The sequence below is a fragment of the Anarrhichthys ocellatus genome, unplaced genomic scaffold (genome assembly GCF_004355925.1).
Source record: "Anarrhichthys ocellatus isolate YVR2014 unplaced genomic scaffold, GSC_Weel_1.0 scaffold15, whole genome shotgun sequence".
NCBI lineage: Eukaryota > Metazoa > Chordata > Actinopteri > Perciformes > Anarhichadidae > Anarrhichthys > Anarrhichthys ocellatus.
In genome coordinates, this window is record NW_022280045.1 from 8743827 (window position 1) to 8767335 (window position 23509).

General features: G+C 41.9%; 1 protein-coding gene across 7 annotated transcripts in view; it reads left to right on the plus strand.

The window, feature by feature from the left end:
• The window catches only part of LOC116387425 (cAMP-specific 3',5'-cyclic phosphodiesterase 4B-like), a 44851-nt gene that overhangs the window by 7860 nt on the left and 13482 nt on the right, over positions 1 to 23509 (plus strand). For 3 of the 7 annotated variants that reach the window (XM_031854497.1, XM_031854496.1, XM_031854498.1), the window contains 6 exons: positions 3890 to 4033; positions 8116 to 8354; positions 13691 to 13885; positions 14241 to 14277; positions 14831 to 14901; positions 15622 to 15671. In XM_031854497.1, the coding sequence (XP_031710357.1) occupies positions 3992 to 4033; positions 8116 to 8354; positions 13691 to 13885; positions 14241 to 14277; positions 14831 to 14901; positions 15622 to 15671 (634 nt within the window). In that variant the 5' untranslated portion in view covers positions 3890 to 3991. Of the gene's footprint in view, positions 1 to 2952; positions 4034 to 8115; positions 9713 to 11771; positions 11940 to 13690; positions 13886 to 14240; positions 14278 to 14830; positions 14902 to 15621; positions 15672 to 23509 lie in introns of those variants that run through there. The other 4 variants (XM_031854500.1, XM_031854501.1, XM_031854502.1 and 1 more) reach the window with 4 other exon arrangements.

Sequence of the window (23509 nt, forward strand, 5' to 3'; positions counted from 1 at the left end):
TCCCTGCAGCAATGCAGCCCCGCTGACCTTTTGATGTGAAATATGTGACAAAAGAGCAAACATTGGTTGTCATGGTTGCTTTGTGAATGCTGCCATGACAATGAAGGGTTGAATGATGGCGGATGAGTGCCGTATAGCAGATACCTTCATTCTTCATTCTCTATACCTACTTATTCTTGTTCAGGTTCAAAGGGGATGGGGGTTGATGTATCTTCCAGCATACACGGGGCAAACAAGGAGTTTTCAGTTCACTTAATGTACACTACACTACACACAAAACCTCTAATCGTACTAACCACTTTCCTATTTTAATTATCAATCAATCTGCCATTTCTTTTGATCTTTCAAATCATTATTTGGTCTATAAAATGATTGAAAAGAGTGGGATAACAACGCCTACAACAATTCGCCAAAGCCCAGGGTGGGCCGACAGTTCAAAGCCCAAAATATATACGGTTTACTATAATATTAAATGTCAAATACTCCGATTTTAGGAGCTGGGACCAGTAAACATTTGTCATTCATGATTAATAAATGACTTTGATGATAAATCTGTTGTTACTAATTCATTTTCTGTCAAACTATGTTCCCAAGAACACCAGATGATGCAATAACTGCTGTGTTTCCTCTCAAGTGTGCCCATAGACAACACTCTAGAGTCTATAGTCTAGACTCATACATACTGAACGTCAAGCAGCCATGTTTAATGTAATGCATAATGGCTTCAAAGTAAAGTTCGTCCATGACCGTTGCTTTGTAAATGAAGCATGATGGTGTACGCCCAGCACAATGGTCCCCGGAGTGCTCTCCGAGTCAAATCCTTGCAATCTGCATCTCGAGTGCTGCCTCGTGACCATGCATTCTATTGCCCGCTTCACATAAACGATCAATTCTTTGCAGAGGTACAGGCAGCCACAACGGGGATGACTGACTGCTGGGCTTACAGAGATGAGAGGTTACTTGAGACTTGTTTTCTCTAAGACGTGGAGACAGGCATTTTCCATCCAGGCTCTTTTGTAGACTGGTCTCGTTTGATTGAGAGGTCTCTCAGGTTGAGCTTTAAATGCACTTCAGAGTCTCTGGCTCATTCCTTCCCTGGATGTATTCACAGGGCCCTGAACTTTTCACAGAAGTGCTGATCGCAAGGGAAAAGTGAGTTTTGTAACAAACATTTCATTTCATTGAATTACTTTTAATAGGCTTACTGGGGAGATTTCTTTTCCTTGGATGCAGCTGCAGGTTTTTTTTGTAGATAATGAGCTTCAAAAGTGATCGCTGATTTCAAAGTGCTCAAATATGTGTCGTCAGCTTTTCCTAAAAAATAAATATATTCCAAGCGTGTTTTGAAAGGTACTATGCAAACACAGGATTATTCGAAATGAAGCAAAACACTGACGAGAGATCATAATGAAATGTAAGCCACTGGTAAACCCAGTGCAATATATCAGTGCTACAGTATGTATAGCCAAACCGTGTGCTACAAGAGATACAATAGTAACACTCACATGATTTGGTGTTTCATTTATTAGTCAATTTAATTGTTTAATTCATTTGTCAGCAAAAATGCCCAAAACTTGCTGGTTCCAGCTCGAACACCATAGTTTCTGTTTTCATCTTTATTCATTTAATATGGACTGTTGGTTGGGCTAAACAAGCAACGTGAAGATTAATTTATTGAGTCAACAGATGAATGGTTAATGAAAACCATTAGTTACAGGATAGCAAACACGCATCACATGCACACATAATTCAAATCTAAGCCGGCAGTGTAACTAATTGCAAAAATATGCAACAGGAACAAGTGACATGGTAAATACAGTCTCGTGCTTAATTATACCCACTGGAACGATGGAAGAATTTTCTGATGGCAAGAAAACCATTTTCTTATGAATGACTTTCTGAAACGGTGCCGTTTGAGAGGCTTATAGTTTAAGAAGTTATTTGACAGAAGAGGAGCCTTGGTTTTAAAAGACTGTCAGTTCAAGTCATGGAAAAAATATAAATATTATTGAAATACAAAACACTCAACAATAACGAATTGTGCATTGCTCTATCTACGTTGCTGTTATGGTCACAATAACCACCTCATCCTAAACATCTACTACCTCTGTATCATAAAGTGTGAATCATTTAAATGGTGTTCTTGTGAAACCTATAATGGACACATTTATTCAAACTCGTATACATTATTTGCTCTCCTGCTCAGATTTGAACCAGCTGCTGAATATTACAGATGCTCAAAAGAACTAATCCCGGTGTGACTTGCTGTCATTTTACCTCCCATGTCTCTTTTTTTCTTAATTACTGAGGGCAACAGGAAGCCGCACATCCAGTACAGATGTTGTTTGGAAAGCTACAAACAAGGTATGGTTGTTTGTACAACCGAGAAATTCTCTTTTTATGACACTTGACTTGGCAGCACCTTGAGAGCACCAACAACTGCCTCCATCACCGTCTACGGACTTCATCACAAGGGCACAGTAAAAGGGGTGATGGGTTAGGACCACGGGGGGGGGCGATCAATAGCGACATGGAAAACATCAATTCATTTCTGTCACAAAGATTAGTTATTCATCTCTGCCTTTTGGTGATTTTCCGCCAGCTGTGTTCTTTCTATTATTGATGAGTGTACAGTCGCAGCATTCAGATCAGGCTGACAGACGGGTCTGAGCGAACAGACCTTCAGGCACATACACCATGCACTCTCACTCTTTTTTTATATGCAGTAATGCATACCAGGGTTAAAGGAGCATTATTGTAGTTTTTGTACATTAACTACAAATTGCCTAAATGTAACAGCACCCACAAAGCCAACTGAAATGTGTCTGGGCGACTGTGGCTAAGTGGATAGCAGGGCTGTCCTTCAATCAGAGGGTCGGAGGTTCAATCCCCGGCTCCGGCTCTGCTAGTCGCATGTCGATGTGTCCTTGAGCAAGACACTTAACCCCAAAATTGCTCCCGTAGCTGTGCCTATGGTGTAGAAATGTGATAGACTCTGAATTGTAAGTCGCTTTGGATAAAAGCCTCTGCTTTTATCCAAATGTAATGTTGCACAGAGTATCGAGTGCTGCAAAATGGCATCAAATGTCTGGTCCCATTTGTACGATTAATTTACCTACTTATTTATTTATGTAGCCAAAGTTGTTGCACAGCTGCTCTTGATTTGACAACATGTAACATCTCAGAAGTTCGGGTTGTCCATTGTCGTGGAAGCAATATCTCAGGAACGCCTTGAGCAGATTTATTATGCCATTTGTTAAATAGAGAAGCAGGACCGAGTCTACAGAGCCATGGTAAAGCTCCGTTGGACTCTTCTTACAGTGGGCACAGTGCACTGAATTAAACGAGTAACTGCATTACTGTAAATATGAACTAACCTGTAAATACTGTAAGTATTTCCTCTAAATCAATGAACCGTGTAAATTGCTGTTTTACATCCGAGCTTAGATTTTTGCATGCTCATTAGTCAAATATTAATGAACTGCATTTAGGCTCCTACAGCGGTGCTTTGAGCTTAATGCTAATGTCGGCACGTTGACATCCTCATGCTAACATGTCCGATGCAGTCAAAACCATACAGTTCTGTTTTCATACCTTTTTTTTTTTTACTGTGTTTCATCTACCTTCAAAGTATGCATTCATCGTGTGCGTTCTACAGTGTGCATGTCCAGAAACTGCTGGGATAGGTAATGCACCACAGCTCATGTAATGCAATGCAGCGTAGAAGACTTGTCGAAGTACTGGACTCAGAGCTTCATTATTGAAGTCGGAACAATAACACAAGTGTGACAACAATTGCAGACATGATGGGCACTGTGAGGGAGCATTAACTTTTGGAACTGGTTACTTTATCATTAACCTCCCCCTCCTCGCTGCCTCCCATGTGCAGGCGTACTGGTGAAGCTGCCCGAAGCAGGAAAGAGCTGTGTTTTTTGGAGAACGGATCAGAGACAGGAGGAGAGAGAGAGGATCTGGCTGAACATCCCTCAGGATGAAGAAAAGCAGGAGTGCCCAGGGGGATGTACCAGGCGATGTAAGTACTGATTTTCCCAACCATTCTTTTTTTGCAACCATGAATCCCTCCATGCATTCATTACACAGCCACTTGTGATTTCTTTTTTATCTGAAATCCTGCTTCTCACCTCGAAAGTTTACAGCCTAATTCTGCAGTTTGCACAGTCGCTGTAAATTGTGTTTAAATGTTTGCCTTCCCTCTGTTTCTACCCGAACAAAGATACAGTGAGCTCTAGTGGGAATACACTCGGGCAGCAAGGTGCAGTATGTCGGTGACTCATAAACAGATGACTGTACTGTACACAACAGATCGCTATCCAGCAGGACACGCCGCAGAGAGCGAGATGTGTGTGTGTGTTTTATAACAGAGACGCGGGGTAGAGAGACAGTGTGTTGTGTGTGTCTGTGCATGAGAGAGAGAGAGATTTAAGAAGATCATAGAGACCGAGAGTTGAGGAGTGATGCAGAGTTTAGAAGGAGGCTGACCAGGGAGAGGAGGAACGGCGTTAGAGGACAGTTCACACCAGGAGATATTTAGGGCATGGACCGAGTCGAAACACGGATAAGAGGAGGCAGGACGGAGATCTGACGGAGAGGCCCATCTGTTTCTCCTCTACGCCACCGGTGTTTATGACCGGACCGACTGCCAGATCATTTACGTTGCTGTTGTCCAACAGGAGCTCAGAGGCCAAGCTGCACCCTGGAGGATGAAAGTTTTCCTGCTGTGACTGACCTCCGTCACCCTCCAACCCCCCTACAAATTCACGACTGGCTCGTTACTGAATATTTATGATAATGACAAAAATACAGTAAAACTCATATCATGGAGTTATTATTTTCCCCCCTTTTAATAAAGGAAATGCATAGTTTAATTCAGCATAATTGCCATTAACGTCATGAATGACTCATGCTGATTTTTTTCTTGCATACCAGTTGTGATTTCGGCAATGACACATTTTTCAAAAATGAAAAGCTTTAATTATAAGCACCTAAAATGCTTCTTACAATCTACTGGCAGGAATGATTGTGCAGGCTTTTTTAATGTTTAAAACGTTCCGCTATTTCAGTCTACTTAAATAGATAGTCATTCTATTTTCAGCAGCTTACATGCTGCTCAAACGTTCCTGTAGTACATCCCAAACCTAAAGATATATGCGAGTTAAAATACGAGTTTAAAAAAGTAACAAAGACACAGGAAAAATAAATCCTAGAAAAGGACAATGCTTGTAAATATCAATGAATTAGTAGTTGAATTATTATATTTTATCATGGTTTTTAGAAGCTCATTTTAAAGCCAAAGTCACTTTTCTCTATTTCACAGAAAAGTGAAATATGATTCTGTAAAGACGTCTGCTGTTCTTCACCTCAACATCTTTGAGTGTCCGTCTCCCACCGTTTCGTTCCCGTTTCCTTGGCTCCTCGAGTCAATAATTCAGGCACCACATCAAGCCGTGCTGTTAGAGCGTCACTGCTAGCGCTGTCTCATTTATACCACCTTCTTCAAAAAGGCTTTTTGGAAGTATCCCAGAGAACACTGGAGTTGTTTAGACACAGCGGCCAAGAGAGGCCTTTCATCTTCAGCGAAAAAAACACACCCACTCTGCCTCTGTTTGACACGGGAGCCGCACTACCTCCATTTCGGACTCATTGTTTTACCTTTCATGGCGATTCCTGTCCTTTTATAACCATGTTCCGTGTACATCTGATAAATTCAGGTTTCTAAATTTACCGTTGTTTTGAATTCTAATATTATCAACACCCTTATCCTCCTCCTGACTTATACACACTCACTCAACGTGAATCAGCAGTATTTCCTCTTCCAAGTGCTATTTGGTCCACAGGCGAGGGATCAATGAGGAACTGGAATTACATGTCCAGAAGTCAAAGGTGCAATCGATATGCAATTGATAGATAGTTTGATAGTGGAATTTACAGCAATGTCACTGTGACATATTGACAAGAGACTATTTAGGTCTCTGATTATAAAAGTTTGTTTGACGAGAGTGATTGTGTGAGAGGAAGCGCTCCCAGAACAGTCGTTGGAGTCGTGTTTTGCCAGATTTAATTATCACTCTTTTTCCCTGGACAGGAAGAATCTGTCCTAAACAGACAGCAACAATGAATCAGACAAATTGCATTTCCTGGAATGGGCGGAGGAGTCAGCAGAGCTGTGTTTATGGACAATCGGAAATCAGGAAGGCAGACTCCTCCCTCTTTTTGTGTTTTCGCTACTGTTGACTCTGTCTTCCCCTCTCTCATTCACAATCTCTCTGTCCCTGCTCCACGTCAGTCACTTTACTGTCATTCATGTTGCTTCTTTGCTAGCGTGTCACAGTGGACACTGTTTGTCACTTCCACTGGAAAGAGGAGGTGGGACGTCTTCCTCTTTCTTTCTGTTGTCTTCTCTCCCTTTAATTCTTAGATCACTGCTAGCTCTCATGTAGCATCACTCTGACTCACTTCATTCACTCACTCAATGATTTTAATTTTAGCTTTTTTTTTCCTTCTGACGTTTCCATTCGTCATGTCATTTTCAATTCTCAGAGAGGTTCTCTCTGTCCTCACCGAAGAGCCAATTTAGACATGAAGGGTGTACTTTCAAAGATAAAGAGGACATTTTAATGGGAGCAGATGACGCTACTTGCAGCCCCTTGAAGAGATGTAACTTAGTTACAGTTTTTTGGATGCATCAACTCAAAAAGACAGATGTGAAAGGGCTTTCACAGAGGACCTTTTTGACTTTTTACCAAGCTTAGTTAGGCGCTGCTTGTCCTGCTGTTTGATTAGTACAAGTGTTAGTAGCTGAAACCATTATTTACTTGATAGACCTGTAATCAATTCACTAGTTCAGCCTCTCAAATGTTAGGATTTCTATGATAGAAAGTTGAATACCTTTTGGGTTTTGGGTTGTTGGAAGAACATGCCATTTGAAGACATTTCCTCGGGCTGCGGGAAATAGTTTGTAATTTGAGAAACTGATAAATAGATTAATTTGTGAGAATAATCTATAACCTTGGTACCTACTAAAGCTAATAGATATGCCAGGACCCATTTATCGGCCAATATAAGCTCATTAGAGATGTATCATTACTGGTGTATATGTTGGCCTGTAATTAATAAGAAAATGCAGTACAGAAATGCATCATCATAACATAGTGTTTCCACTGTATAGAGCACTGATTTTTCAAATGTATAATGTCCTGCATTGAAATCTGAGTCAAGATAGTTTTTTTTTTTTTTTTTTGTTATTATTAACGACAATCTGCCAATATTTTTCCATATTAGTAGTTTGAATGTGTGCGGGCTCATCAAGTTACGATTAGCTGTCAGTTGTGGCGTCCCTCTTTCTCCAGTCAACCTCTTTCTCTCACACTCCACTTCTTTGTCTAGTCTACTTCGCCCGGTACACAAAATAGACGACAAAATGTTTTCTTGTTAACCGAAGCCGTGTTCTAGGAATTCCTGGATCCTCCATTTGTCCCTCGGCATTGTTGTGCCTCCCCATCTCCCTTCTTCATTTGAAGCCTGTCGGTGGGTTTCATTTACACTCGCCCGCGCGGTGAACATAAAGTGGCGAGTGATGTATGCAGAATGAGCTCTGGCACACCGCCTCTGTTTCCCCAGTGCCCCGGTTTGTTTACGACCCGTCATTACAGTGAAGCACCCAGGGCTCCTTACCGAAACCGTCACACTCGACCAGACACATTAAGCACGTAATTTATATTCAGTGCTGCTTCATAAATATGTCAATTGGCCTGAAATAAGCTTTGATCAAGCGGTTGTTTTTCTTCTCTTTGTAGTGAAGAGCATAAAAACATAACTGGAGGCAACATACGGTACGGTACTCTGTTAAATCAGCAACACTAGTACAATGCCATTCAAAACATGCCTGTAGTGTTGCTGCTTTCTCGAGATCCGCTCATACAAACAGCACTTAAAAAAATATGCAACTCAGCGGTATAGTTCTTACTGTGTAAGAAAGCATTGCACTACTACATTTACCTGACAGTGAAATGTTACCGTTACTGTTAAATATGATGAACCAATTTCATTGACATCTTACTCGTGCAATTGACGTTTTTTTGTCTTGTTTTCGATAAGGAGCCGTCTGTGGGACAATTTGCCAGCGGCAGCACACTCGGGGTGGAATCGTGCAAAGTCCACAGGCGGTTTTCTGGCAACCTGCAGCTGCCTCCTTTGTCATGGCGACAGGTGGAAACGGAGAGGGACCGGGTCAGGTCGCTCACACCTGAAGAAGATCCGGTGACCCGGACCAGACCCACGAGTCTGCCCATCTCCTCTCTGCCGCGCATCGACATCACACAGGCGGACCCTGACAGGTACGGCTCAACAAGACAAACCAAAGACGATCATCACACAGATACAATGTTTATGATCCAGTTTGCATATAGAAGTAATGCCACAATGTGTATAATGCATATTATATATTCATTTGTTGTCTGATGAATTTAATAACATTTCATGTCATTTGCTATTTTCCTGCAGTTCTCAGCTTTTATGTTATCTTTTTGAGAAGTGTTTATTTTTGTAGGAGCAGAATATTCAAGTTGTTTGTTTGGTAACAGTGGGAGGCTGGTCTACCTCCAACATTGGATTTGCAAATGAGCAGCAAAGTTGGCATTTCAATTCTTGATTTTGGTTCCTCTCTGTGTTTTTAACACCTTATTTTCTTACTTTAAGTTTTTTCTTGCAGTCATAACTGTAACGCTGTGACCCAGAGAAGAACACAAATGTTGCTCATTTCTAAGACATCAGATGGTACAACATAATTTGGCAGTCATTAAACTGAATACGTTGTTGTTGTTGTTGTTGTTGCGTCTACCTCTGAGGCAGGATACACTGGGCTGCTGTTCCTTGGCAGAATGTTCTTTATGATGGCTACTACTTCACTTTATTGAATGGCAATTTGCTACATCCCCCCTTTTTTCTTTGAACCTCTATGCCTCACCCCACTAAACCACAGATTATTATGGGCTCCCTTCAGAGATGTATTGTCAGCTGCTTTCATCTCTATAACTCTCACACTCTGCTCTACTGCCCTTTTAGAAGCATGGGTTGCATTTATCTGGATTAAAGGTCAGGAGCTGGAAAACTTTTGCTCTGTTTATTGCACGTCAGCTGTTATTGATCAGCCAATAAGCTGGTTGATGATGTTGTTTTGGATTTTGATTTGCATTATTAATATTGCAGGGGAGGAGGCATCCATGAGATTTCTACCAATCGAGTTAATCATAAACACAGAGTCATATTCTTCTGAGTATTTGAGGGAATATTTATAAGCACAGTATCGTGAATTTGATATCCGGGAAGGAGAAGTCTTTTCTTCTATATGTCTTTTTGGCATCTGATTACAACACAATAACTCCTTATTCTTTAACACAAAACCAGTGAGGCTCTTGATAGTTTTAACGGTGTTATTTCAACTGTTCCTTCTGAAGGCCGTAGCTTTTAAACGGAAGGAAACCCCTTGCATCAGACTCTGTTGTAACACAGCTGCAGTAATGGAAGTCAGTGGAGAGAACGGGGAGCTCGGGTCGGACCAGGCTGACTCGTGCAGTGCTCGCGCTGTTAATTCTGGCCAGAAACTGTCACCTCACAGTTCACCGAGATGCTTTCGCAAGCAGGTGGTGAACAAGCGTCTCCGTCGATACAGGCGCTTCACCGTGGCGAATACCTGGTAAGAATTCGGTCGGTGTGATTGTGTGAGAGGACGAGAAAGAGAGCTGTTGTTTCACTCCATTTGTCTCTCTTTGTCAATTATTTTTATTTGTTGTGTTTTGGTGCATTTGGTTATTGAGATGTATTTTACTCACACAGAGCCTTATTTAGCAGTAGTTTGTTTCAAGTAGCCAACAATGTCCCTGCTCCAGGGTGAGTTAGAGTTCAGGAGAGTCATTGATCAAAGAGATTAAGTGTAAAACACTGGAAAGAGATGTTGCCAATAACATACCAAGTGTTTGATGATAATTCTCTGCAGTTTCCCGCATATCTTAAGTCAGTCCAGTGTAGTGTATTTATAGAGCCAGAAATCATGTTTATCTCAGAGGAATTCACAATATATACAACATGCTCCATCTTTAAAACCATCAGATAATGAACTCTAAAGACAAAGAAACGGAAAGATGAAATCTTTGAAGAACCTCAGGAAAAGCAACGGATGATGAACAGATATACACTAGATGATGTACAGTTCACACAGGAGCAGCAGTAGTAGATTTAAAATAGGTTGGATCATCCAGCATCTTTGTGCTGCTCTCTGGGCACACGCCGTTACAGTTCTACTCTTCTTCATGCGTTGAAACGTGTGAAAGATGATGACGTTATTTCATCATAAAATGTCTTTATCGTTGAAATAATGAAAAGTAGAAGCTGATCAGAGCAGAGTGCCGAGGGTTTTCCTCTGGGATGAGCTTTACTCAACATCGAGATGAAATGAAAAAAGCCCCTTTAACCCTTCGTGCACCCGTTTAACAATATATACCCAAAAAACAAATCTATTTTTTCGTAGTTTTATATCAAAATCCAATCACCCTTTTTTCCTTTTAAACAAAATATGAAGTGTGCTTACATGAGTTGGTTTCAACCAGTAATATTATGACAATCAATCCACCGGCAGCCTAAAGAGACACAGGAGGTATGTGTGTGTGTGTGTGGAGCAACTGTCCTCTGTCGCTTTCTATCACGCTACATTCAAAAAATGATTTATTTACAGGATCTGGTGTGTGCACTCTGGAGCTTTTCAAACATTTACAGTAGAGCAGTGGTCTTGGTTCAGAAAGCCTGTTTCTTCTGTCTGCACTCGGACGATAAAGGGAGGCTCTGGTTCTTCTCTTCCAAATGTCACCGTGTCAGTCACACTATCGGGCAGGTTTGCTTTCTGCCTCTAGAGATGAGTGAACTCAACTGATGTGGACATGCAATATATAAACTCTGACATGGTGTTAAATTAACACTGAATTAATTATACACTGTCTTCTGCCAGAACTGCAACATTCTGTTATTTAGGTCATTTTTACAAGGATGGCAGTCTGACAAAGAAGTGAAGTCCTGTCCGTTAATTAAGACGTTCATCGCTGAAATCTCAGACGCTCACAGCCAGGCTTTTCTACCCTTATAGGTAAATACGATTCTTGCATCTCTTCGCATGGTGTTGGACTGTTTTATCTCTCAACAACATCTTGGAAACCTTGTCCCACACACCTCTACCCTACTAACAGTCGTCTCGCAGTGTTCTCTTGTGAGATTCTGATCATGCTGTTTTCATTCTTAATGGAAGAAAAATCAACCTTTGTGATTCGGCTCGATCATTTTCAAAATACTTAAAGAGACTTGCAAAGGTAAAAAAAAATGGGATTTGTGATGATTGTGAGTTTAAGTAGATGTGACCTGAAAGCCACAGGTTATGCAAACAGCTGATTTTATTCCAATTGTCAATATTACTTCAAATCTGGATTTTCCTTTTCATACCTCCCTTTTCACTGTAAACGTAAGTGCATATGCTTTCATAGGACACCACAGGTAGCCAATCGAGGGGCGATTTGGATGATGAACGCACTGACTAATCTGCTGTGGCTTAATATAGAGGGGGAAAGGGACAGGCGGTCAGATAAACAGCAACTGTGAGCGTTCCAGCCCAGATCTGCCTGTTGGTGTCTGCCAAGCCTACGTTATTCCAGCACGTGGCCTGTTGCTGCACAGAAACGGGGTCTGTCAGTGTGGTGTGTGTGTGTGTGTGTGTGTGTGTGTATGAGCGAGCAGCCACAGTAGCGGTACATTTTGTTGCCTGATGAGACCGGAGGAGGTGAAAGAGAGATAAGAATGCCGCGGAGGTCCCCTAGGTGCAGGGTTGGGCACTTTGACTTCAGCGAGGAAGTGGTCAGTGGAGCACACCTCTCGGCTCCCAGGTGACTTTTTTCATTTTTTATTTCTTCTTTCTTGAAAATATTTTACTGAGCTAAACTCTTCATCTAGACCGTCTCTTTGAGTGTTTTGAGCCTCTCTGTCTTTCTTTCCTCTCCAATTGTGTCTAGATGTTTGAGAGTGATTGATGATCAGCGTTGGTAGAATTTGAGTGAGTTTTGGTACAATGTATTGTAGCAGATCATTGCTGTGAGTGTACAGTATCTAGGATCAGAGTCTGCAGAAACGATGCGTCGCTGTGACATACTGTGGTCTCCTGCTTGGGTCAGAAGAGACTTTAATCGCTGTAGGTGAAGCATGTTAACGCTGTGTGAAGTTTGGGATTTGGATGACGCAAAGGGCAACACGAATGATGTTTATCGCTCTGCCTGTGCGTAATCAGTGTTTGCACATTTCACATTAATCTGAGCTTTGCTGGCAGAGGTGTGGGACTGAGAGCGTCTCCGTGGGATGGATATGTGCCCGTTTAATCCCACATGTCGAAATGTGGGGCAAATGGCTGAGTGATCTTTGGGACAGTTGGTCCGTTCCGAAATAGATTTTGGAGAAGTTGACGGAGCACTGAGTGTGTTTATGAAAGCATGCGGACACTTTTCTACTGCAACTGAAATAAAGACTGAAATGTTAATGTCTTATATTATCCAAGCTAAACTCCGGACTTAGCGAGGGTGATTCATGATTTGTGGCATCCGTTATTCCCGCGGGGCATTGATACTTTGACCTTTCACTCTAAACTCCATCTGACCTGATCATCTGGTTGCACAATAGCTTGTCCTCTCCTGCACCCACACCATGAGGACAAACAGATTACATCCCCTCTGCATCTGCGGTGGTTTCTCTGTGGCATCAGCGAGCATGCTGGGTAGATTGGCCTGTAGATGTTGGCATTAAGTTTACACTTTGTATTAAACCGACTGCTTGCTGCTTTGCTCGTGCTCTGAGGATTTTGTCATGTCTTGATAAGTTCTCTGATAGGACTTCTATCCATCTATCTGCTCCGTCTGTCTTCTATAATTGCATATTTTTCAATTCAACTGTGTATGTTTTGCTTTTTTTCAAGGCCAGGAACAAGCATTGGAAATTAGCTTAGGTTTTAAAACTATTTGATTAAATGTTGCATCAGACATCTCATGTTTTCATTTATTTTATTCTGATTTGATTTATTTGTCAAGGACCATGTAGGAAAGCATTAATCTCAAGCACTGAGAGGAGATGCTTGTTCCAGATTCAACGACTGTACTTACTTACCATCTGCACTCCCCGAGCAGGTAGATACAAGCACTACTGCATCCAGAAGATCCATTGGATCTGGATAAGTGTGTCTGTCACTGTAAAAAATACACAAGGCTGAATAAAAACCACAGCTCTTTACTTACTTGTTGCTCCTGAGTGGAGCTGTCATGGACGGACGGTATTCCAGTGAGACGCAGAGCAGCAGTTCCTCTCACTGACCAGCAAAGCATACTTATTTAATGAGCACACTAGTTTGGTTTTTAGGCCGTGGATGGATGGATGGGTGAGTAATCATTGTGGGGTTTATGCAACCTCCTCTTTCCTGGATGGGATTTGTGAACATGTTGCGCAAGCCAGTACTTAGTGGCAGCTTATTGAAAGTACTTAGTACATAATGATGATGATGATTTGATAGGCACTGATTGATTATTAGATTGATGATGGAGTTGTAGCTACTCTCTTTTCTAACTGATTGCTGTTGTTAATCTCTGTCTTCTCTTAGCTTTGAAGGGGAAAATGGTCCCTCGTTGTGCTGCAGTCCCTCAGACCTGCAGGCCTCCCCGGTTTCAGGTCTGGCGCTGCATCCCAACGTGGCGGGCCACGGTCAGCGCCGGGAGTCCTTCCTGTACCGGTCCGACAGCGACTACGAACTGTCGCCGAAGTCCTTGTCTCGGAACTCTTCCATTTTTGGAGACCTGTGAGTTGGTAAAGGGCTGGGCAATGTGGTCTAACGTCATCTCAATAACCAGATACACCACGATATAGCATGTTTTCTGGTAGTTTAATAAATAGTCTACACGAAAAGCCTATTTTTGTACGAACCTGTGTCAATTACTTCCTTGACAAATGAAAAGTATTGAGTGTTTTCTAATTTAATTCAGAACTGTAGTATGAACATAACGGTTCAAGTGATATTATAGAGAGAACATGAATAACACAGTTTGGCCGCTGTTTTTCTGACATCGCGTTAGAAACTATATAGCAATAATAGACCTTTTAATATAATTTTGACAACATATAGCGTCTTTAATAGTTTTCACATCCCATTTCAGGCATGGAGAGGACATGATTGTGACTCCATTTGCTCAGGTAAGAGCTGATGATGATTAATTATGTTTTACTAGGGAGCATTTTTTTGGGAAAGTAATTTGTCCCCAAAGGCTTTTAAGACGTGAAGCACCTCATGAACCCTGAAACACTTCGGTGTGATTAACCGCTTATTGTTTCCCACCTTGTTATAACATATTTAAGAGAAGATCCAGGTTTATGAACATGCTGACTTTAACCTGTTGCACGTCAGTAATGCCTAAAGGTTAAGAATTGATTTGGATGGATTAGCAGCATTCAGCATTGAGAGATGGCTGCAAAGACTGCACAACAGTCACCGCTAACCAACGCTTTAAATTACTCAGATAAAACAATAAGCAGCTGCATTTCTATGCAAAATAAAAAATAAAAAAGTGTTTTTGGAGTAGCCATCACATTATCACAGTCCTCCAGCCTCCTGTGAGTGTCAAATTGTAACCTGTAATATTTCTATATACCTTTTCATGCTGATATTTCAACTACTTCCACCCAGCCTTTCCCACTTGTGGGCTTCTTCTTCTCATTCCTTTTTTTACATTGATTTTTTCTTTTTTAGGTTCTGGCAAGCCTTCGGACTGTCAGGAACAATTTCACCACCTTAACAAATGTCCAGTGTGCATCCAATAAGTAAGTCCTACCCTAATGTTATTCTAGTGTCTGCTTGTGTTTGGGAGAGTGACTACATGCTGCAGAATGTCTTCAAGTATGCAATGAAGGTTTTTGTACTGGGGGCTTTTTGTAATTTGCGAGCTGATAGAAATGATTCTTCATGCCGATTTTTAGCTTTCACAAATATGTTTAGACGTTATAATTCAAAATACCAACATGCCTCACTTGGGGGCGCCAATGCATCAAAAACATTTGTATTTGCTATTGTCTCATGGAGGAAGCACTCAAGTTAAACAGAGTGTAGATTCACACATACAGAGAGATTTGTGCTTATGGTGCAAGAGCTGGTTTGCAGCAGCATTGAGTGACATTTTATTAAATTTTTTTGCTGGAAGAAGGGTTTACTTCACCTCGTATGTGCATGAATGCTCCCTCTGATCACTGAACCAGGTCAGTGGCTGCAGTTGCATCAGGTTTGCCAGAGGTCCATGTAACCTCAGAGAGAGGTCACAATGAGCCGAAACTGCAATTAGACACAACGATGTCGCGTGGAAGAAAACCTGACCTACGTCCAGTTCAGAGAACTGGACGTAGCATCTGTTTTGTGTTTGTGCTGTGGCAACAATGACTGCTGCTTTCACTAAATCACACTGTAAAAAAAATAAATAATGCAGCCCCTTGTTAAACACCAGGGCAGCTGATTTTAACAGTTTCTGGCCTGTTTCTCTCTGGTTGTAGGAGGTCTCCTGCTGCGAATCAGCCTTCTCTCACCAAAGTCTGTCTGTCAGGTGAGTCCTATCACAAGCCTTCCAGAAGCAATGCATTGCATTGCTTTTACTGTGGTAGTTGTATACATTTTAAGAAATCAAAAGTCAAGTTTGGCTGTTGGAATATTTGAAAGATACAATAGAATAAAAGACATGTGACTCCTCATACGTGCAGTTTTATGCATTAAAGCCACAGATAGAAATGCACAGTTGACAACATTTCCAATTTTAATAAAAGCTTAAAAATCAATGAATCTCAGTAGCATAAAGCAAATTACTACAGTTCAAATAGATTGCGATAGACTGTGCTTTTGCAAATGCAGCACACATTCACACTTCATATTCAGTCCTCTGTAAATGCTTGATTTGTGGAGATTCATTTGGGGAGAGCCGTCATTGCTTATGTCGACAGTAATAGACGTTTACACCTCCAGCACCAATTGTGTCACCTTTGAGCGCTTTCACACATGCAAATAGAAACTGCGATCTCTTGAGTTATTGATTAAGGAAACCGTGACATGACAAAAAATTCCCATGCACTGAAGGAAAGACAGGGTGAGAACCATGGAAGGAGATTTAATGCTTGTGATTCAGACGAGGTGGATGTGAAGGAGAGAAAGAAAAAGAGTGAGGTGGGGATATTGGTTCCTGCTGCACTGGTTCTTCAAGCATGATTGACGTCAGAGCGGCCTGCTTCCTATCAGCACAGATGGGCTGATGGGAGTGTCCCGCAGCAGGAAAAAATACAACACAACTGCGAGTCTTATTGTCCTTCCTCCTCCTCCACACTTCTCACAAACCTTGACCTTTGCAGAGTAATCTCTGACGTGCGGAACCATCTTGTTATTGGCATGGCCAAGATGAAATGAGAAAAACAAGTAGGATTAACCCAACTTTTTAGATTGCTTTGAAACCTCTTACACACAGTACACTGGTGTTTCTAAAGTAGCATCCTACTCTAGTTTCACCATAGAATATCACCGGCGTCATCTTTTCCTGAGCATACAAACAGTCAGTACACTTGCCACTACAGTAAATAATAGTAATTGTTCAGGAGGAGGCTACAACAATTAACAATATCACAAGGAAAGATGCCCTCATATCCTCCCTTGGAGGCTGCTTTCTGTCTCAGGAGAACATATTCTTCCTGTTTTGCGTCTGTGTTTAGTGAGGCAATATCCCCAGTTGTGGAAAACGTATAGTACCTGCGTCTTTCTGGGCATGAGCTCAGTGTAAATGGCTGATTAAAGGCTCTATGATTACATTGATTATCTCCTATAAAAAGTAAGAGAGTGTTGTGTGCCATCCTGCAGGAAGATGGTGAGGTAAGACACAGATGTCGCTCTAGGGAGAGTAAGAGATATGCCAGATTGTTGCAAGGGAGTGAGATGCGAAAGAAAGAAAACACAGCAAAGGTCAGAGAGAGACTTCACAGTTTCGAAACCTTTTAATCAGATGCGTTATTACTGAAGCAGAAAAAAAAAAGGTCGGATTGGATGAAATAAACAAAAAGAGCCGGAATGTGACCACAGCCACTGAGTGAAAGTGCACAAGAAGCTGAAGTGTGTGTGTGTGTGTGTGCGTCACTGCAGGCTGTTTACACTGTTAACCATTTTACTCCAGTAATGTGATGGGATTGTAGTTCTCATCATGTGAGTTTGCCGTTTACGCTTCACATGCAGTCCAGTGAGCCCCGCTGACTGCACAGGGAAGGGCTCCCTCTTCCCTGTCTGACTCAGAGTATAGGCTCCGCTCTGTATTACGCCTGATAAATAGTAGTTTTGATCATGACATCTTTCTCCGTCAAGGACCGGTGATTAATCTGTAACGGGTATCATCACGAGCGTTAGATGGGACTCCAGGGTCCATGGTTATTCATAGACCAAGACGGGGATGTGAAATCTCATCATGTTGTTGGGGGGGGGGGGGATGTTCCCTCTGAATGGCATTCAGAAATGAATGTTAACACAATGCCTTCAGAAATGAATGTTTCAGGCAGTGCTGCTTAAAGTGGGGCCTGTTGGCCCAAGTAGGCCGCTGTAGATCGACCCACTAAATGAAAAAAAACAGGAAGTAATGTGGTTTTGTGTAAACTGTAAATATGTCACACAATTTGACCAGAGACGGTTAACATTTTTCAAATACCTCTTGAATGGAAAAAATAATTATTTAAAGGAATAGTTCAACATTTGAGGAAATTAACTCTTTGTTTTCTTCCCAGGATTTGAATGGAAAGTCAATACCAGGTTTGTTTTAATCAATGAAAACACAATCTTTTTTTTTTCCTAATCATTTGAATCGTGTGCCTTTTTATGAAAAAACACTATAAATTACTTTAACAAAGTAAAAGGATAACATTTAGAGTTTTTGATGGTTTGCACTGACTTCAGAGTGGTTGAAACGATGTTTGTGACGGTGGCCAAAAAGGCTGGAGCCATGTAGACCAGCTGTATAATCAAACAACAAAGGGATCTGTATCTGCCAATACGGATCATCAATGATCTGTAATTGGTATTAGCGGCAAAAAAACCAAGATCAGGGATCTCTAACAGTTATGTTTGCTCCTTTTTTCTTTTGTGCTGATCCGATTTTTGATCCGATCTGTGACTCTTATCAGTGATACGATCCACATCCTTTGGTGAATTATGTTTTATTTAGTAACCCTACAGAGTTGAGTTGTTTTCAATCCTATTGAATGAATTAAGGTCGCTGGGACACATCATTTTGCATCTTATTACAGTATCCTTCAGTATAATAATGTGTTTCCAGCACTCGATTGGTCTGGAGAAACAGCTGAGCATAGCGTTATTTATTAACTTATATTAACGTCGCGATTCATTATTCATCTGGAAAGTAAACAGCTGTTTTTGAGGTACACAATTCAAATGTTCATTGATTAAAACATGTTCTTAAAAAAAGCATTTAAATAGAGCTTGTTCATCAAAGCATTTGGATGATCCTCCTATAGAGGTCCAGGTAAGCGCTAATGCTTGCGTCATGCTTGCGTCATGCTTGCGTCATGCTTGCTTGTATCACTCTGCTGGTCAGAAACCGTGTCCACATCTGGGCAGCGGGGCCCAGGAAGATTTTGTCACCCTTGTTGATGTCTTGTCACATGTCTTTGTGGGATGTATGCCAGCTGTTCAGAAAGAAAGACAGTTACTGCAGTTTAACCTGTGCAAAAATAATTCAGTATTCAACTGTATTCCAACATGAAAATTCTCTGCCTTCAAACTAAACACCTGACGTTGTGCGTACACTGCCGAGGGCGTGAGGCAGTCAACACGCATTGCTCATCCATCTTTTGTCTCTTAGTGTAAACATGTCCTGAAGTTATTAAGACTGATCTGAAACAGGTTATTTTGACAGAATATAGAGGAAGTGTTAGTCATCTGTAATTTGCGCTTTGATTCCAAATAACAAGGAGTCACTTTTATATCCGGGCAGGAGATTTTGTGTGTAGTTGTGTGGACGGAAGTCTGTGTGATCATGTTTAGAATTACAGATTTTAGTATCTTCTATTTGGTAGCGTCGTTGTTGTTTGGTTCTGATGAAAGTGGTTAAACCTCATAGTGTTTTGGATGATTTCTTGTGGAGGCCCATATTGTTTGTGACGTGTTTTAAATAGCATTACTGATGATGAAATGCACTCCTAAACAAACAGTTGACCACCAACTGACAGCCAGAACAAATTCGACCTGTCATTTTTTTCCGTCCGGGCAGTCCGCTCCACTACCCAGAAGTTACTCTGCTCCGCAGCTGGGATCCGTGTTGGGTTTTCCAGGCTCGCAGTGAGAGGAGAGGATCGGGAAGGCTGGAAGCGTGCAGCCTGGTTAAGTATTTGAATTATGTCATTGACGTCATAAAACCTTGCTGCGGCCCATCCCTCAAGCCGGCCCGTGCCAACGCGGCTCTATGGTGCATTGTGAAGGAGCTGTCAAACAGGCCCTGATGAGCGGTGTGTCTGTTGGTTTAGCTGTTGAAGCCTTTTGTTTTGACAGGTGAGGAGATTATGCCCCAGTTGTAAACTATGAGGAGACATAATCAGGAGAGATGGTTGAGATTGTTTGTGAGAGAAGACGACGTGTGATGGTGTGGTTTCGGGTCACGCCACAGGTTCCTTAAACATCACGCTAATAATAATAATAATTATTATTATTATTTTTAATAATAATTAATTATTATCAAATGTCTCACACAGTAGTCACTTATATTCTCTAAACAACACACCTTGCATACATTTTGTTTATTGTTCTAAATTATACATAACACTATGTGGGGAAGCATGTTTGAATAAGGAAGCTTTAATTCTGTGATTATTTTTTTTAATACACGATGCAAATTACATGACTCGAGAGCAAAGCTTGTTTTATTCAAGTAGGAAAGTCACGGATCAAATTCAAGTATTTTTCCACCAGGTACGTAGTTGACTGTTCACCTGTATACGTTACACAACTCCTTTGTGTCGCTATCTGAATAGACAAATATTTAACATAATTGAGGTGCTTTTCTCTCTCTTTCTCTTTCTCTGCTTGTTAAAGTCTTTTTTTTCTTTCTCTCAACTTCTGAGTAAACTGACGTACATCGGGGATGATACAAAGGTGATTCACCTCTCTGTCTCCGCTTCATGCGAGGTGTGAAGTCAAACACAAACTGCACTGAGTCTGTTTCAAAGTGTTTTTTTTTCTTTCACGATGTGGTGCCGTCAAGATGAGGAATGTGTGTTTGTGTACATGCAGATGGCTCGAAGCGGTTTACAGTTTAACTGGGACGACTCGAGTCTTTTTCATTGACCCTCTGCTGTCACTAGCCTCATTATTTCCCAGCATGTCAAATATGGAAGAATAAACAAGACTGAAGCCATATTAGTCACGGTGTTAAAGTCCCCATGAAAACACAAATACTACGTGAGCAATCTCAACTTTACGTCACACCTGTAATGCTGCTGACACACAAATGCTTGATGTTGCAAGTACATACTTGCGAACAGTTTTGAAGTCCTTGGGTGTTCAACTTTTTGTTTCTACTTCATTTCAGAGGGAAAAATAATGTTGTTACGTGTATTTGACAGTTACTAGTTACTTTGCAGATTAAGATTTACATATGAAACATGAAACAATATACACTGCTATAATAGTATTATGGATTGAACTACCAACAGCATATTCAAGCTACAACATTATAATGTCCCTTGCATATTCGTGCATCAATACAAATAATACTGATTAAAGAAAGCTAATGATCTAACACCTTTCTGCACAGTTCGTGCATTTCATTTTGATACTTCTACTTCAATGTTTGAATGCAGGACTTTTAATTGTAATAAATTACTTTTTCGTTTAGTTATCACTAGTTTTTCTTCAGTAAAGGATCTATAGCTTATCGTTCGTTGGTGTAATAGATGAGGCCGTTCAGCTCTGCACACCCCATTTCAGCCAGACAGCAAAGGAAGCAGGTTTTTTTTTTGGGGGGGGGGTTAGGTTGAGAGCACAGAGAGGGGCAGTGTGAGGTGGAAGCGAGCGGAAGGTGTTTCAGGCGGGAATGGAGGTGGGGGGGTGTTGAGCGCAGCCCTGCTCGTTGGTGCAGTTGATGGCTCTCACAGAGGCCGGTTTGTGGCCCTTTTAGGGGAGAGAGTTGGAGGGAAAAGGGGGAGAGAGGGGAGACGGACGGGGTCTGTCTGCACACTGAGGTCTGTTGTCCTCTCGGCAGCCTCCAGCATATGGCCGAAGCATTAGGACTCATCGAAGAAGAAAAAAATAGACTTCCACTGAAAAAACAGACTGGAAAAGTACCGCGCACTCTGTCTGGAAGCAGGTTTTTCAGACTGAAAGTGCGTCACGCCACCTTTGACTGGTGACATTGTGAAACTTCTGTCAGCACATTTAGCACTGTATTCATCATCAACCAGAGGCAATGATAGAATCAGCAGTCCCATCTACTCCTCCTGCGTGCGTGCGTGTGTGCGCATAGCTTTGTTTTCAAGCATCCAGCTGTTGTCGTTTTTAGGAAAACGCAACAGTTGAACATGTGAAGTTCTGCTTCAGTGTTTTTGCTGTGGGCGAGTGGCATGAAGCCAGACAGCAAAAGCAGTAAATCTTTCTTCTTCAGTCTACATCTGAATTTTTATTTTTTACTGCCATCAGATTCTGGAGTTTATGTGTGAATCAGCCGCCAGCTTCAAAATGACCTGAGTCCCGTTCATACATGCGGCGTGGACGAGCCAAGCCTTTGATGATTGACGGCTTCCTTGTTAAGATCTCTAATGTCTATATGCTCTCTTTGGAGGAAACGGGGGCAGGATGTGGTCGCACCTTCTTGGCAACATCTCCTGCCCCTATGGCTCAAGACGGCCGCACGTTGGTGTATACCCCATTTCAACAGCTCACCACCTTGTGCATGAGCTGCTTTGACGCTGTGCTTTCTGCTCCGTGTCACTGACTTTTACGCGGCTTGGATGCCAGTGGTTCCTGTGAATAGTTTGAACCGCGAAGCTTGGCGTCCAGCGGTATATTATAGCCCGGGGTTCTTTGATTTCTCCGACCTGGAGCTCAAGTAAAGGAAAATTGGTCTGACCCGAGGAATGAGGCTCGTGCTAGCAGTCGTGCTCCTGTAATCCGAGGAACCGGTGGCATGATTTCTAATAGCCGCAGTTGAGTTTAAACGGTTGAAACTCAACTCCCCTTTGACTTTCAGAAGAGTCGCTGTCATCATGTTGATGACGTTCTATCGTGGGAGGTTTCCTCAACTGCACATATTGTGTCTGAGAGTTCATTGACTTTCTTTGTGAAACACCACCGGTGCCGAGTCTGTACGCCATCACTGTGCTTTGAAGTGCTTTGATCCACTATATTGACGTAAATTGGGGAGCAGCACGCTGGCTGTCCTGTTGTGCTAAGCATATGGGGGAAATTTCTTCCATGTGTGAAGTCCTATGAAGTAGAGATCAGTCTTTTCCATAGAAAAAGGAAGGTGGGGAGATCCAGATGTGCTCAGCGTTTACTCCCCTCCAGACAGAATTTTGTAGAATCAACATTCTTCCTGGTATATCAGGGAATGATCCTTCTTAATTTGTTTCCTTGTGTTCTATCATCTCGGTGCATTTCTCATAAACTCCCCGTTTTCCTTCTGAAGTGTGCGGCCGACCACATGTGAGGCATAGCTGCTAACGACGTAGCGCTTTCTTCGAATGACGGCTACGATTGTCCTCAGCAGTCCCTCCGCCGTTCAGTAATTCCGCTCCATGTTTTTGCGTGAGTTCAGGGCCAAAGAGGAAGCGCTTTAGTTTCTTTGGCACACAGCGAGACCCCGGCCTGGTCGCCCCCAAATTCAGGGAGTCAAAGTTTGCCTCTCGTGTTTCTTGTGTAAACACAGAGTTTGCTGTTTTGATATGTATTTTTTTTTCTCCCTCAGAGAGGTTCAGAGAGGAGAGAAGCAGTTTGTGGACTATGGTGGTGTGTGTGTGTGTGTGTGTGCTTCTCTCGCTGCAGTTCAGCAGAGAGAAGCCTTGAAGTGGTCTGCATGTTTCAGAAAGGAAGTCACCGGGAGTGGAGGGGGTTGGAGCATATTTCTTTTTTTTTGCAGCAGCAGTGACAAAGTGCATTCAATAAGTTAATGTGGGTTTTTCTCTTTTACTCCCCTCCGTCCCCTTTCTCTTCTTCCTCTTCTCCCCATCGCTTTAGTGTATTAGATGCAGAGATTCATTTGTTTGGGTCCAGAACATCATAAAGATCAAAAAGCCAAATTGGTCTCTTCACCCAAAGCCCTTCTGCAGGCAGTGGGTTTGTACCTGTATGTACATATTTTTAAAAATCATTTTCATGTGTTTGAATGGAGGGAGGGGGGGGGGGGGGGGGGGGGGG